This window comes from Rhamphochromis longiceps, linkage group LG8 (genome assembly GCF_057381845.1).
Source record: "Rhamphochromis longiceps isolate RC_006_pf linkage group LG8, R_longiceps_female_GT1.1, whole genome shotgun sequence".
NCBI lineage: Eukaryota > Metazoa > Chordata > Actinopteri > Cichliformes > Cichlidae > Rhamphochromis > Rhamphochromis longiceps.
In genome coordinates this window covers 19984174-20001679 of record NC_140564.1, presented here as the reverse complement: position 1 = coordinate 20001679, position 17506 = coordinate 19984174, and the positions used below count along the sequence as shown (strand labels likewise).

The following is a 17506-nucleotide window of genomic DNA, read 5'->3' as shown; positions in this document are numbered from 1 at the left end:
AGGGTTACTTTAATGTGAATTATACAACACACACACACACACACACACACACACACACACACACACACACACACACACACACACACACACACACACACACACACACACACACACACACACACACACACACACACACACAGATCTGGCAATAATCCAACAGGCACATCAATCACCCTTCTCAAGGTCAATGCCCTATCTAGAGCTGCGTCTTTTTTTCTTTTTTTTGGCGTGTTACCCATGCTCCACCTGTTAATCGAGGTTCTTCAGTAATAACTTGTTAGCTTTCCTGTAATCTTTGTGGCAAACGAACAGAAAAGATCCCCTACCACACACGTAACCCTGATTCCCCTGCCTCCCCTCTCACATTGGCAGAGGAGTCTGTGAACTGTCAGTCAGAACATTACTCATGTGAGCTAGTAGATGGAAATGTAGAGGTTTGTTTGCTTTTTTTTAAACCCTCTTTTAAACAGGAGATATTTTTACGAAGACACCAGAATTAACTAATAAGTTATAGACACGTATACATATGACAATGGTTTCAGTAGAGAGACACAAAAAAAGGGGGGAGGAGGGGAGAGTGATTGGTCCAAGTTCATTCGGTTATTGATAGGTTAGCAGGAGGGGAGGGGAGCAGTTTCCTTCCGGAGTTTGGTTGACCTTAACAATCGACAGGCTGCCCTCCAGAAATCAGAAAGCATAATCTACTAACAAGGACCATGCAGAGCTCTCAGGGCCACGGCAGTTCAATTCGAAGGACGAAGGAAAAGAAGCAAAAGAAGGGACGTTTCTGAATCTGCAGAGGGGGTTCTTAAATTTGAATGAATTCTCATGTGGTGCCACGGCCTATAACGGTCAAAAGCACAGTCTATAACGTTAATTTAGAATTTAATATCAACATTTTTGCAGCAATATTTTATCTTTTGTATTTCTCAATACAAATGAAAAGTCTTTTGAGCTTATAATTGATCAAATTATGATCTTTTCTGGGGTCTTTTGTTATAACTGTTTATTTTCTTATCTTGGTTCCACACAGTGGCTGAAGCGTCAGCGCTGACACACTAACATCCCGTGTATTTTTGCTTTTCAATAACGAAAATCCCCAGACTTTTAAAATATCAAGTTTGGAGGAACACGTGCACCACTTTAATGGGTAACGGTATTGAAACGGTTGACAGGCCCTTGTTTCGTTATGATTTGCTAAGCTATGATTGGATGGGATGGCACTCCTGTGTGGGAGAAGTTTAGTGTTTGGTTGGCCCCATAAGGATAAAGAGCAGGCTATGAATTGGGGAAACCACGGATGACAAAATGCCATCAACATTCCCGATTTCCTGCGTCCAAGGCATCACCACATCAGTGGCTGTGAAGAATCCCCAGCCCCAGTGACTAAACAATTCACTGTCTTTGTATTGCACAGTCACTCATTGTGTTGCCAAAGCTTGGTCCCCTTCACATCCACAGGCCTGTATCTCTGTATCTCTGTATGGCTGCAGCTGACCTCCTCTCTTTAACCCCTTTGCACCCTTCTCCACACAGTATGAGCATTGTAACAATGAAGGAGATCTTAAAGTTGACTGCGTCTTTTTCTTCGCTGTCAGTGTGGGATTGACTCACTTTCCTGTCATCATTCCGGAATTTGCCACGGAGATTCCAGGAAAAACCTTCAGAGGTGATTTGGCATGAGTGAGCAGTTCTGGTGGCAAGGGTGACCACAACACTTGCGCTTTCGCTCGTGTCGTCGTTTCGTTGCCAAAAGTTCTGCTCAGAGACTCGGGCTTTTGTCCTCATCGGGATTTATTGCATGTGTCTCTGCCAAACTGAGCCTCTCTCTCACTGATATTATCTTTAAAGCTGCCTAGGGCTGAATTATTGAATAAAGAGAGACATTAATGTAATTTTGCGGTATTGGGTCATTTGTTACATTATTGTCAGTGTGAGAAAAAAAAGGCAGTTTTGTCACTTTTCTACAATTTATCATTTTGAAATTCTTTACAGGTGATAAAGTCATGCAGGCTGTGACGAGCAACTGATTTTGCATAAGCACTTCAGTTAAAGTTTCACCTTTTGACGGTGTGTTTAACACATTAAAGGTTTTACTTTGACCCAGATTTTACCTGATTGTGAATTTCCCTAACTCTTCCTAAGTCTTTTGAGTGCTTGACCTTACTGTAAAGTAAAACTTGAACATAATAGCTTTTAAATGTATAACTATTAGCTATTAAAGGAAGTTGCGATGGGACTCAAACTCCAATCTTCAAATCAAAAGCTGGGAGTGTGTTACCTCCACTGCACCTGTCTCTACATCTGGATTCTCCTTCCACCGCAACCTTTTTGCCATTTTAAGAATTTTTGCATGTGTCATTTGAAATTGTAGGAAAAAAACAGACTTGTTTCTACATTAAGGGTAGTGATCAACCAGTTGAAAGCAGCTGCACAAGAGAAAATGCATCAGCATGAGATTAGTACACTGGAAAACAAATAAAGAGCTGCAGGAGAGAACGAGATGGAGAAAGCTGGCGAGAGTGGAGCACAGGAGCAGATGCTGAGAATGCGGCCTGGTCGATAAAAGCGATGGAGTTACTCCTCTGCACTCTCGGGTTTCTCTGGTTGACCTCTACGAGTGCTGATCACTTTCTGCAGCAGAACAGTCACTCACACACACACACACACGCAGAAAGACGTGCCCACACGCAGGCACTCTCTACATTCATGGGTGTGTCTAAGGCATGTGTGCAGAAGGAGTAGATGGGTTGCATACAGTAGGAAGTGAGCCAGAGGCCAAAAGACAGATTGACAAAACAAGAGTAACAGCATTCTGCAGTATTTGAAGGGCATTGCTTTGTTTGTATTTGTAACAACTATTATAAAAATAGTTGTGGTTCATTTAATGAATAATGAATAATATACAAATGTCTTTTCAGGTTTTGATGTGCAGGGATTTGTGGTTGTTATGGCTGCAGTCAGGTGGAATGCAGTTACAGAAAGGCAAACTGAGCCCCTCCTGTCTTTTGTGACTAAATCATAAGTCAGGCTTTAAAGTATACGGTGTTGAAACTGCAGCAACACCTGTTTGCACGAGTCCGCAAGCGGTTGGAATGACGAGTTCAGCTCAGGTGTGGCTGCACACACACAAACAAGCACACAGCTGCTGTGAACACAAGCTGCATGCACAGTCCTGCTGCTCTTATATAGTACTTATGTAAAGGGCACAGACCAACAGGTTCTTATTACACGCTTAATGTGCACAAGAGCCTGGATTTCCTGTCACAAGTGAATCACTATCAGACAAAGCAAGCAAGACAACTCTGGTAATTTCACTAACAGCCAGATAATGCTTAACAATAAATATAATAATTGTTTTGATAATTCAAAACCGACTGAGCCTGTCATTTTGACGTCTCCGCAGCTTTCAACTTTTATAGTTTTAATGACAGGCGTGCCGCGCTCTTACCGGAGGAACCCCCTGGTTTAAACTGTGAGACAAATAATATCCTGTATGCGATATATATACCTAGCATTTACAATAAAGATTAAAAATACACTGATAAAAGATGGGAGGGAAGACAAATAATGCCAGTGAAGCAGCTTCCCTTTGCCACCATTGCCTTATATTGAAAACAGCTTATTATTTAAAGCTTTGTGCAGATTGAGAGTGCTGCCTGCCTACACAAGAGTGCTCATCATCCACATGAAAACTGAAAATAATAAGAATGATTAAAACAACATTAAAAAACTTCTAAATCAGGGGTGTCCAGCTCCAGGCCTCGAGGGCCGGTGTCCTGCAGGTTTTAGATCTCACCCTGGGTCAACACACCTGAATCAAATCATTAGTTCATTACCAGGCCTCTGGAGAACTTCAAGACATGTTGAGGAGGTAATTTAGCCATTTGAATCAGCTGTGTTGGATCAAGGACACATCTAAAACCTGCAGGACACCGGGCCTTGAGGCCTGGAGTTGGACACCCCTGGTCTAAATGATCATAGGAGTGACTGACAAAAGGAATTGCCCAGTAGGAATGAGTAAAAGTGTAGCCAGATGTAATGTGGAGAAAAGACTGAAGGATAAAGAGGAACGATGGAGAGAGGACATATTTTTAGCCGGACAAAGCAGCTCTCTGTCATGGGACGGTGTCTGATTTTGTGTGAGTGTGCGCACGTGTGTGTTGGAAAGTAAAGAAAGTAGAAACAAACACGCTATGGTGGTAACGGTGGTGGTGATGGTGGTGTGTGTGTGTGTGTGTGTGTGTGTGTGTGTGTGTGTGTGTGTGTGTGTGTGTGTGTGTGTGTGTGTGTGTGTGTGTGTATTCTCTATGGTGTGGTACCTAGTATTGAAGAGGGCAGGAAGCAACATGATATCTTGTAGTGATTCACCAGAAGCCTGTTTATATGTATACTATTTCTTAGGCACTTCATCCACTCATAAAGGTATAATATATCCACCAGTTTAGCAGCAACCCATACATGTATAATATAACTGACTCTTGTTTTGTTTTGTTTCTGTCATCCATACTTTTTCCTTTACATATCAATGAGAGCAGGATGCCAGATTTACAAAGTCTTGTTAGCTATCAGTACATATGAATGGGATAAAAAAAATATGATGATACAGACTTTCCAAAAGTTATTGAACTGGATGGATGATGAGCCTCAAGTTTTTAGAGCCTCATCTGTAAATCTAGGTTTCAGCTGTCTCTGATGCTACCTGAGGTGCTATCTCTGGTATTGTGCAACTCCCCATAAAGCCACAAAAATGCACTATATATGCAAAGTTTCCAAGATCTTTACAGTTTGGCTTTAAATGCAACAAGCAAGATGAGTTAGTATATGGAAGCGTGAAGACCAGGAATGTTGTGGCTTTGGCAATAATACTCGAAAATGGTTTCAAGTAAGTCATGTTAAGTGAGTTAAAGCACCGGAAACAGAAGCATGTGGCTTACTGAGCTAAGCAGGAGGCAAAACTGGCAAAGAACCAACAATAACAAGGTAACACGTAGACAAACAGGCATCTGGGCTGCTTGTAAATACCTAACATGGTTAAAAAAAAAAACTGCACACAAAACAAATGTTTTCGCTGTGTGTCAAGTGTCAAAGGAGTGCAGCACTGAGAATTACATTTACAGCTCATAGGCTTCAGGTTAATGAGGCACAAGTGTCATCCTAAGACAAGTTAGTGAGAAAAAGCTGTGGCCTTAAAGGTTAATGATTAAGAATCATCGACGTAGATTTGATGTTCAGTTAATTGTTGTTACCATAAAGTGCTTCCTCAAATTTCCTTCAGCTAAAATCCCCGCAGCAGCTCAGCACATCGATCTAAGTTAGCTCTCATTAAAAATGTTTTCGCCTCATTAGTAAAAAATGGATGCCTTGCACTCAGCGGCTCTCCTGAGGTATTTAGAGCCCTCTGAAACCAACAGCCTGATTTCCTGTCCATGCTGTGAGTAACTGTAAGTAAGTGACAGGCGAGGATAGGTTTCCGCATCCGCGGCGAGGAGCGAATGTGTCTGCTAATGGTTGGAGGAATGTGGGCAGGACTGGATGGACCAACTTGCTCTTACCATCGTTAATGGCTCCCTGGGGAGAGGGGAGGGTGGAGTGTTGTGGGAGTGCTTGTTGTGTTTGTCAGCATAATAAGTATTTATTGTTACACTTGCTGTGGTGAAAAGAGGCAAAACAGTAAAAGTAACACGGAAATATGTGATCTGCCAAGTTACCACTTGTATCTGTAGCTATATTTAAACTTTGCAAACCATTTTCCGGTCATATTGCTGTGCTGGGAATGTCCTAGTCCGTGGAGTATCAAACAAACTGCTACTATTTATGAAAAAACAACCTTGGTCTGGATGTGTTTGCTGCTGTTTTTCTTTTCCAAATAAAATCCTTTGATTTGATTTCATTAGAAATGAAGTTAATTCTTGAAATTCATTTATGTTGTGAGGTCACTTTTAGCGTTTCCGATTTGAGCAAAAGTGCACTGACCCGAGCTGCAGCACAGTTAAATCTGTTTAAATCAATAATTTAATTTCAAGAATGAATAGGTGAGTTTGTGTCATGCGTTGCTGCTTGACAAACTCAGAGTTTAAATCTCACTCTGCATTTCCTCTCAGTTTTTATAGAGGAAGCAGAAAGTTGTATTTCTATTTTTGGAAATAAGAAGTGCCCTATCTTGTGTTAGCAGACCGCAGATGTGTTTACCAGTCCTTCTACTGAGATATAATTTACAATTACTGTTACACAATGCTCAGAAGACCTTGTGTAACAGCTCTCAGTCTATAAATGGGGTAGTTTCGTATTAGTACACATTTAAATAAGTAATTGCCCCGTAAACCTAATAACTGGTTGTGCACACCTTGGCAGTGAGAAGTTCAATCGAGCATTTGTGATGACTGACCATGAGTTTTTCACATCACTGTGGAGGATTTTTGGCCCACTCTACTTTGGAGAATTGTTTTAATTGGAGGGTTTTCCTGCATTAATGGGCTGTTTAATGTCATGCCAGATCATCTCAACGGGATTTAAGCCCAGACTTTGACCACGTCATTCCAAAACCTTCATTTTGTTTTTGAGCTACTCTGAGGTAAACCTGCTGATGTTTCTTGGATCATTGTGCTGCTGCATAACCCGAGTGAGCTTGAGTTTCAGGGAATAAACTGATGGCTGGACATTCTCATCCAGGATGTTTTGGTAGAGAGCAGAATTCATCGTTACAGCAAGTCATGCAGGTCCTGAAGCAAAAAAGTAGCCTCAGACCATCAGACTACCACCACCATGTTTGACTGTTGCTCTGATGTTCTTTTTATTAAATGCTATGTTAGTTTTATACCAGATGTAACAGGGATCAAGTCTTCTAAAATGTTCAACTTTTCTTTCATTCACAGAATATTTTTCCAAAGGTTTGGGGATCATTGAAATTGTTTTTAGGCAAATGTGAGACAAGCTTTTGTGTCCTTTTTGGTCAGCAGTAGTTTCCTCTTTGGAGCTCTCCCATGGATGCCATTTTTGCCTCTTTCTTAATAATAATGCATACTTTAATGATCCCCGTGGGGAAATTACTCTCTCTGCATTTGACCCATTCATTCAGTGAAGCAGTCGGCAGCCACTAAGCAGGCGTGTAGGGACGATACCTTGCTCAAGGGTACCTCAGGGTAGCCGTTCAGTGGATTTGAACCCCTGACCTTCCAATCATGGGGTCACCAGTCTACCTACTGAGCTATCCCTGCCCTTATTGTTGAATCATGAACTCTGACCTTAACTGAGGCAAGTGAGGCCTGCAGTTCTGTTGTTCAGGGTTTATTTGTGACCTCCTGAATGCGTCTTGGTAGGCCGGTCTCTCCTGGGAAGGTTCACCAGTTTTTTAACTTTTCTACATTTGTGTATAACGGCTCTCACTGTTGTTCACTGGAGTCCCAAAGCCTTAGAAATGTCTTCGTAACTCTTTCCAGACTGATAGGTGTCAATGACTTTGTTTCTTAACTAATCTTGAGTTTAGATTTGTTGAATCAACAGGTCTGGTAGTAATCAGTGCTGTTTGTGGCTTAACCCAGCTTTCCAAAAGCTCTGGTCATCACAGATAAAATCATTATTTTAAAATATACATTTTAAATTTACTTGGGTTATCTTTGTCAGATATAAAATCAAATATTAAATCCAATATAACATTTGTATGATGATCTGACAAATGTGACAAATATGAAATAGAAACCTAAGACATGAGGAAGTGATGAAAATATTCCATGACACTGAAAGAAGGACAGAAGAGGGAAAAACTGCATTTTTTCATTATAATTTTTGAAATGAAGCATTGATATTGTGTCAGTACTGCACATGATAATGTGTAGATTATGTGTAGATTATGATATTAATTATATAATATAATATGTATATAATATTATGAAGTAGATTTTTGTTCCCGTAATGGCAAGACATGCAATAAAAGTTTAGATGAATTTCAATCATAAATAAAATATATTTTTTGATATTTCTTAAGTAATTAGCTCTAGCCACAGCACAATCACAAAGATAAGGGAAAGGAAATACTGGACTGACGTTCAACACAGGGATGGCCTTCTGAGTATTAAAACTGCCAGCTTTCTCTTTTTAATGGTAAATGATCCAAGTGGTCAAAAATAAATGTTTAACAAAACTGTGAATGTTTTAATTTCCTGTTGCTGTTCTATCTTCACAAAACTCAAGAATTTCTCTCTGTGCATATTTGTCCTTTACAGGTCAGTCCACCACAGGGTCTCTATTTACTTTCCCCCCCACTACCATTGATGACTTAACATATGAACCCGTACCAGAGGTCCCCACAGACAGCAGCAGCACCACCACCACCACCACTAGTGGTGATTCCCAGCAGCAGTTCTACAAGGGTCTGAATGATAAACTCATCCCCATCTACTGCTCCATCCTGGCAGCTGTTGTTGTTGGATTAGTGGCCTTCATCATCTTCAAGAGGTGAGGACTAAGCAGGAAACACACTGAAAAGTAGACATATTGAGCAAAATGCCATCTCAAGGTACCTGATGACCCACTGCAACTACAAGAAAAAAGCAGAGTTTCAGAAACTTCAAATTTTGGCATCTGTCAATGTCATAAAGCCTAAATCATAACTAAAACCTGATGCTCATTTATGACCCTCATTCCCAAAAATATGGCACACTGGGTAAAATATAAAAACAAACAAACCCAGAATACAATGATTTACAACTCTGATCTCAAATTAGAGGTGTCACCTCTTCTTTTATAATCAGTGTGTAAATGCGTAAATGAGAGAGGAATTTTGTCCCATTCGTGTATGATACAGATTCCATCTGCTCAGTCCTGGGTTATCTTTGTTGTATTATTTTTATTCCCTTCATGAGACTCTAAGTTTTCAGTTGGTGAAAGGCTTGGACTGCAGGCAGGCCAGCTCAGCACTCAGACTCTTCTACTATGAAGTCATGCTGTTTTAATAGATGCAGTGTGCTGTTTAGCATTGTGTTTCTTAAATATGGAAGACCTTCCCTGAAAAAGACGCCATCTGGATGGGGGCATACGCTGCTCTAAAGTATTTATATGCCTTCCAGCACAGATGGTGCCTTTCCAGAATGTACGTCGCCAGTTCCACAGGCATGAATGCCGCCCTCTTACCATCAGACTTTTCTACTGATGGTCCCTCTCCTCTTTAGTCTGGAGGATGAGGCATCCATGTTTTCCAAAAAGAATTAAAGAATTAAAGAATTACAGAACAGTTTTTCACTTTCCTTCAGTCTATTTTAAACTAGCACAGAGAAGATAGCAGCATTTGTAAGTCATGTGTCTTTCTCAAATGCTTTAAAGCATTCACAATTTTACCTTTTGGAATATAAGTCTGAGTTATAAAAGACAGCTTCTCAGTCTTGAGGAGAAAAGCATCACTCAATTCACCTCAGTTACACTACTGGGTTTGGGGCGAATGAGGACTTATATGCATTGTCATCATCTGATATGTGCAGAAATGTAGAACGCACCTATTCAGGTCCTTTTTTTGGTTCACTACATATGTGTGCTACGGTGACAACCTAACCTTACTGTACCTGGGAATAAAAGCTGATAGGAAAAATAAACGCATTAGTCTGAGTGTGCAGTTAGGTATGAGCTACAGAAATATTTGGAAAAATCATATCTGATTAAATTTGCCCTCATCTACTTTAAAACAATGCTTGGTAGGGATGGGTACCGGTATCCGGTGCCATTATAGCACCGGTTCTGACATAAACGGTAGTAACCAGACCGAAAAGCAGCGCACATTTCGGTGCTTTATTTTCCTGAAATGTCATACACTTTGGATTCCAGCCAATCATTTTACCTTTGCAAGCGTAGCAGGTGGGCCCAGGTACGTACGTTCTTTTAGAGCAGAGCTACAGATTAAAAACGCCCAAGGCGAAGTGGTCAAAAGTCTGGCTGTACTTCACAGCAAAAGAAAGTGGGAAACAGCTAAACATGAGAGGTTTTTGGACAAGGTTTGTGTTCTTCATTCTTTAAGCACCGGTTTGAGCACCGGCACCATTTCAAAAGTACCGGTTTGGTACTGGTATCGGATAAAACCTAAACGATACCCATCCCTAGTGCTTGGAAGCTATGGCCACTTGGATTAGATTATCTTCTATTTCAGGGTGAGCCTCAAACACACTAACAGCATTTTTGTTTTGCTTTTGTTGGACATCAACCATAAAATTTATGTTGAACGGTCAGTGTTTTGACACAACTTCCAGGAAGAGATCTAAAAGTAGCGGGAGCGTTAATGCTAGAAGCAGTTGAAAGGTGCACAGTTAGATGAAGTGGAATCGAATTTGATATGGGTTTGTAGTTTTTTGCCCTTCAGCCTACAGAATCTACTGAAAATCTCAGATGAATTTGAATCTCAGTGACCTTGACCTCAAGGTCAAGTTTCCTCAAAATCTTGTGAGAGGTTAGTGCAGAAGTCATCTGTGCTATGATGAGATCTGTTATGTTTTACTTTCATATTTACTGTAGAATAAATGGCTACATGAAAATGGTATCATTCCAAGAAATGGCTGAAAATGTTTGGGTTAAAAAAATAATATTAATAAGATTTTATTAAAAGGGTAATGAGACTGGTAAACACTATGTCCAGCGAAGACACTAATAACAATAGAAATAAAGGAGCTAAATTCCGGTAAATGAGAAAAACAACCATATTGCAGCCTTATGGAGACACACAACAACACAGTAGGCCTGCTCTAACAGTGTACGTGAAAGATACTCATACTGAACCCATACAGTTATAATCCAGCTGCAGCTCACTGATTATATGCTGTGTACGTAACATAATTTAAAAAGAGGAAACTTGTTTGTGTGTTAACAGTTCTGGTATGATGAGTCTCTGTGCTGATTCGTTCACATACAGGTGGAACAGCTGCAAGCAGAATAAGCAAGGAGCCAACAACTGCACCCCCAACCCGAACCAGACCCCGTCACCCGAGGGGGAGAAGCTACACAGTGACAGTGGCATTTCTGTGGACAGCCAGAGTCTGCAGGAGCAGCAGGGCCAGAATCAGGCACAAACAGGTTAAAACTCATCCACAGTATAACGACACAGGGGCCGCTGTCATAGCGCTGAGAAACACGATAGCCCTCATTTATCAAACTAATGTGCTTAAACTGGGTGTAAACATATGATAAGTCTGATGGACAGCAAACCAGAAATTTGGGTTTCAGTGCAAGTATATAAACCGTAGGCCCACCCTCCCCTCTCTCAGGAAAACTTACTTACTGTAGCAAATCAGCAGGAGAGGATTACAACAGCGATGAAGCCTTCAGACCTTCAGTGTTGTTTTAGCAGATCAGGTCCTGAAAAGCCTGTTTATATTTGGAAAAACACAATTAGAAGTAGATTTGATATCTTAAAGTGTAATCTGTAGTATTGGGACCAATGCTGGATTCTTTTCTTGTAGTTCATGCAAAGCAGTTACTTAAAATGTTAATGTTCACTTCTTGTAAGGCGCACCCATAGCCTGCACAGGCTTATTCAGTTTAGAAGCAGGTCTCTCTTGTAAATGAGACATTGAGTCTCAGTGAGATTACCTGAACAAATAAAGGTTAAATGAAAATAAAAAATAAATAGAGCTTAATTAAAAATCAGCCAAGGAAACCATGTGATCTATTTTTAAATCACATAGAGGTGAACAGCTGAAGGCATCAACTCTGTTAGTCCCATTCTCATAAGTGGAATATCTCTGAGTACATTTCTTTGACCCTGTAAACAACCATTAGACAATTGACAGAAAATTCTTTTTTTTTTTTACACTGGATTGTTTATTGAACCTTCCGACAATAAAAATGTATTATAATTACTAAATCTTGCATTTTTTGTGCATTTTTTTTCTACATTGATGATGTAGAGGTCTCAGAACCTCACAAGAACTAATGTATCAAATATGATACGTGTCGCATTACAAGGTTAAATTCGAAACAAACCTTTGCTTTCTATAGTTTGTATGCAGACTGTGCAGATTTGTCAGATTCTTCTTTAATGGGGATTAAATGAAGAAAATGCTTCTTGTTCTGAACTTATTCACCTTGCTCTTATATGTCACGGTTTTGGGACTCATCACTTGGACCTGTGCAGTAATAATTATTTCAATCAGGGATTTGACGGATGAGGATGAACTAATTATCATATGGAGTTCAAAGATCAAAATCATCAAAGCCTCACAAAACTTTCAAAATCATAAGAAATTTTACACAAAAAGCTCATAGTAAAAAAATGAAGTGATGTCAGAGTGTCATCATAATGTTTTCTGTCCTATTCAACACCATACACTATGTCAGTCTGGCTGTACAAACTGCAGTTTGGCTGCCAGTAAAGGCATGAAACCATAAATAAGTCATTTTAGTTTGGCAAGCTCTGGGAATTTTATTAATGAGGCACTCCTGAGATATTGTAGGGCAATGAATTTACTTAAACCGCAAAAGCCATCTGAAATATACAGACCGCTTTTATAAATATTAAAGAGTGAAGTCCCTTGCTGCCGGTGTTATTATTGCACAGGACAAAGTGATGAGTCCTAAAACCATGATCTGTCAGAGCAAGGTGAATAAGTTGGGAACAAGAAGCATTTTCTTCATTTAATAGCCATTAAAAGTGAATCAGAGCTTGTTGTTTGACACTGATATTGACAAAGAATGTACTGTCTGCATAAAAACTATATTTAGAAAGTAATCCGATTAGTAATGATGACTCACAGTCCTGTAGTTATTTGTGCACAGCTGCCATCGCTCTGTGGATCACATCAAGTGAATAAAATATTTTCTTTGTTCAATAAGATATTATGCTGTTATCTGTGTGCTTAAACTTAAATAAAAATGCATAATTGTGTTTGTTTTTTTCCTTTTGCAGTCGTCAACATCGATGAAGAGCCTTGTTTGCTTCTTCCCCTCCACACCAGAGAGAAAGTGGAGAAGCTGCTGTTTAGGGCTGTGGACGGAGAAGACTGCGACCACATGCACGACAGCGACTGGAGCAGCTTGGCGGCTCTTCTCGGATACGAGGAGGAGCGGATCGCGACCTTCCAGCAGGAAGAGCATCCGGTCTGTGCCCTCCTGTCTGACTGGGCGGGAAAGGACTGTGCCAGCATCGAAGCTCTGTGCACGGCGCTGCGCAAAATCAATCGTGAAGACGTCGCTCAGAGCCTGGTGCTCAGCCCAAGTGCCGCTAAAACAACAGCCACTTCTGTAGTGTGATTTTTGTTTATTTTTAAAGCTCAACAGTGATTTCACATGTTAACACCTGAATCTTAAAATATTCCTCTGTGGCCTCCTATTCCTCTACGCTATATTCACTTATGAAGCTACCAATCACAGTGATGATCCAGTGCTGTGAATCCAGAAAAATCATGTCAAATTAAGGGATAATACAGGGAATCAGACAAACACTGACAGATAGATATCGCTATGTGAAACCAAATCTGCATTTATCCACAAAATATACAGCAAATTTGCAAAGAAAGAAGCTTAAAAAACAAATGTCTGTAATTACTCCACTGGATATCTACCTGCCTGAAGTTAAGGTTTTTTTTTAAATCTTGACTCTTATTCTTTCTCCAGTTTGGTCCTCTGCATCTTTAATATTATCTTCATCCAGCCATTGCTACCCTTTCATAAGTCTGTGTTGTACTTTCCCATCTCTGCTACCAAAGATTTTCCTCAGACACTAACTCACAAGTTATATTGTTTTAATGCCATGTTTAAGTACACTGTTTAAATTTAAGTTGACAAATGGCTTGAACCTGTTACTCCTACTGGACGAGGCCTGCATACCACTGAATGTCTGGATCTTTGCAAATGTGACAACCTGAGGAAGTGATGTTTGGATACATTTCAATGAACTTGTTCTCTTTCCAAAAAAAAAGGAAGGAAAAAAAACCTTTTACCGTCCTTTTAAATATTTGTATTAGATCTAAGAGATGGAGCAGTAGCGTTTATCTCAGTGTCAGCTTCCTCTTAATCGGCTTCTGGACTCCTTTTTTCCCCCAGCAAGTGCTAACTGCCTGGACTTTGGGGCTGACTGTGGGGCCAGGTCACTGATGGAGGCAACGTGACTCCAGCCTGTGTGCTCAGACCTGTCTACCTAACAGAAACTCAGAGAGAGACTCCATGCTGACCCAGAAAAGGGAAAGACCTAGAATTCAAAACATAAGTAACAACCATGTATACAATATGTAGATATGCAGGCAAATGCACACGCCAGATATAGACATACTTGAAATAGATACCCAAATACAGTATCTAGGTTTGCATGCATGTAGTGTACATATACACACACAAACGCATACACAGTTAGCTCATGTATGCATTTACAGTCTTGTTCATAGTACAGGACACAGAAATGATCAGATCCTGCCATATATGGTATGGAACATTGTGACAAAGGGACCATATACTGTTTGTTGTCATTAATAGTAGCCAATATTAGATATCTGTGTGCCTAATTATGTTAACAATTATATGATTTGTAATTTGCGCTGTAGATAATGAAATACTGCATTAACAGTAAACAGCATGCACAAAGTAGCAACTCATTGTCAGCCAGTTATCCGGTAAATAAACTGCTGTAAATGATTAGGAAGCAAAAGAAAAATGACAGGATTTTCAATTTTTTCTCTTAATTTCTCAGGGTGTCTCATTTAACTGTGATATTACATTTATTTGATTTGTTATAGCACCCTACAACTAACAAAAACACAAAGGAGACTGTGTTTATCCAGGGCAATGATTCTCGCAACTGACAATCCTTCAAACAGACTAATAAGACAGAGAAAGAAAAAAAGAAGAGGGTGTCTAGTTTCTTCTTTGTTTGGGAACAATGACCTCCGGATAAAAGGCAAGTCAGTGGAGACACAAGTTGAAGGATGTGGGATGAATTCAGACAAGGGCAAGTGGAAAAGTTTTGGATTACTTAAATGTAAAGGGGAAACCCAGGAATCGGCAGTTGCATTAATTAGACTGTTTAATTGTATGCATTCATCTCTTCAGTGCATTATGCGCTCTCTGCATTGTGTTTTGTTCTGCCAGCTTGGTTAGGATTTATCAAAACATATTCAATTTTGTGTTTATGTTGATATTTAAAGCTTCAACTCTTTGGATTTTTTTTTCATTGGAGAATTTTTGAAGGATTAATTCGCTTGCTACATAAAATCCTCGTCCTCACCAACCTCAGTTGCTACTGAGTACAGATTGTCACTAATCGCTAGCATACTGAGCTTCATGCTGTAGTGTTACTTTAAATGAAGGTATTCTCATTACTCTGTAAGGGTTGTTGTATTTAATTCTCAAATAACAACTGTACATGGTATTATATTTCTGTTTTTGTCCTATAGATTGTAGCATTTAAATGTGTAATCATGTATTTACATTTTGCATCACAAATGCCTTTCCAGGCGGCTAATGTGATTTTTGCTTTTAGCTATACTGTATTTTTTTGTAACTTGTAAATATTATTTTTTTATTGATTTCAATTGTAAATAATTTGTCTTTTTCTACATTTTATCTTAGTTAAAGCCTGGAAGTGGCCACTGTATAATACTTGTATGTGAACAGGACTATATTACAATTCTAGGGCTGTTGACAAAAGGAACAAAAGAACAGCCACGCCTCATTAAGGCAGTTAACAAATTATTCAGTTCTACTAACATAAAGAAAAAGACTAAATTCAATCTACATTTCATATAGTTCAGGATTAAACAGATTCTAATGCTCCAGTTAGACACCCAGCCAAGTAACCCTTAGGTTAAAGCATAATTAAAATAATAAGCTGCAATATCATTCAAAAGATTAGATTTTAGGGACACTAAAGAAACAATACTAAAACGAAACAATGATATAACATTTTTATCCCCTTTCTTGCTAAGAATTAGATGCCATGAGCGATACAATGGGTGTTACTATATGGAATGTAATAAATGAAGCTACAAAGACAGGAACAAGTATTGCCTCTGGGAAAACCTAAAAATAACTAGATTCATTGTTGCAGGAGGTTGTGCACCATACCGCTTCAGCTATTATCTTTAGACAGAACTAGACCAGTCAAGCCAAGCTCCTTCAATTTCTATCACACATTTAAAAACAAACTTTTCATGTTTTCAATTCAATGGAAATAGAAAGAGAGAAATGCAAAACAAGCTAGCGGTTCCAGTTCATGCTAAGCCACTGGTTCTTAGACTGGCAGCCAAAGTATCCACCACATACAGTGAACACATTAAAATGCAACAAATACAAAGTCAAACAATGTCACATGATATACAATATAGTTGTACACATACCTACAAAAGGAAAAAAAACATCAGTGGCGGGAAAACGTCCACGTCTGCGTCTACACATTCCTATTGATGGTTTTAAATTTTACATAAGCTGCATGTTTGTTTGTTTAACTTTAGGCCTTTCTGCAAATTGAACAAAATGTAGTTGAAATACTGTCTAGAAAAATAAACATGGCTAATGGTAATCTACGGTACTTTTCTTTGTTATTGATTAAACTTGTGAGCTAAGCTAGCTGCCTGCTAAGCTAAATCAGCTGTCTGCTAGCTGTAATAAGATGAGAGTATTTTGCCTTCCTAAAACATTTAACGGATTATTTAATTAAAAACCATTCTTCCTAAATAAGTCATTAATCGATTATATGTAATTATCAGTTATATATAATCGGTTAATAATCTGTTATATTAACCACTAACCGATAGTTGTACCAATATTCATAAATACTATTACATGTGTATATGTGATATACTATTGCACTGCATAGGTTATATATCATAAAGGCACATCTTTCAAGGGGGGAACTAGGCTGATAGAGTGATTTAAGCCTCATTTGTCTTGAATGTCTTAAAAATTTGCACCAGCTCATTTGCTAATGTGAGAGTTAAAGCTCTTTGCCTAAAACCTTACAAGCTTTCCTGACCAATAACAAAATGTTTCACACGAAACTGTCAATATAAACTTTAATCTGGTAAATTAAGTCTTTTTCTTCTTGGAAACTGCAGGAACCAGAGCACTTGAATAACTGTAGGGCCTCTTCTCTGCTTTGGTTTTATGATGCTTAAGGGGATTATTTTAGTTTAATAGTTTTGCTCAATGATATCCACCACAATAGAATGACCTTCCTTGAAAGCTCTTTCTTCATTGTACCAAAAGATGGTAAACACAATAAAATGTATGTGTGTCCTTCTATCAGAAGCTACAATTGAATATGGATGCTTTTCCCTGAATAATATTTGTTGATTCTGAGGGCTAAAAGTAACCATGAAATGAGGGTTGTGCGTAAAAGGCTTTCTTTTGAGGGTAAATCCCTGGTAATGTAGCTCATAGTGACTCATAGCAGAACCAGGACTGAGCTGTACACATCTGAAAATCACTGTTCCTTGTATACAAATACATATACTGCTCTGTACTTAATGTGAATTTGCTAAAAACCTACTGCAGACAAGCAGTAAAACCAATAATAAAGCTTTTAAAGGCACTCATCTTCTGT

General features: G+C 39.1%; 1 protein-coding gene across 1 annotated transcript in view; it reads left to right on the top strand.

The window, feature by feature from the left end:
• The window catches only part of ngfrb (nerve growth factor receptor b), a 36782-nt gene extending 19276 nt beyond the window's left edge, over positions 1 to 17506 (top strand). The window contains exons 4-6 of the mRNA XM_085416388.1: positions 8223 to 8454; positions 10889 to 11049; positions 12881 to 17506. Of these exons, the coding sequence (XP_085272514.1) occupies positions 8223 to 8454; positions 10889 to 11049; positions 12881 to 13224 (737 nt within the window). The 3' untranslated portion in view covers positions 13225 to 17506. The remainder of the gene's footprint in view (positions 1 to 8222; positions 8455 to 10888; positions 11050 to 12880) is intronic.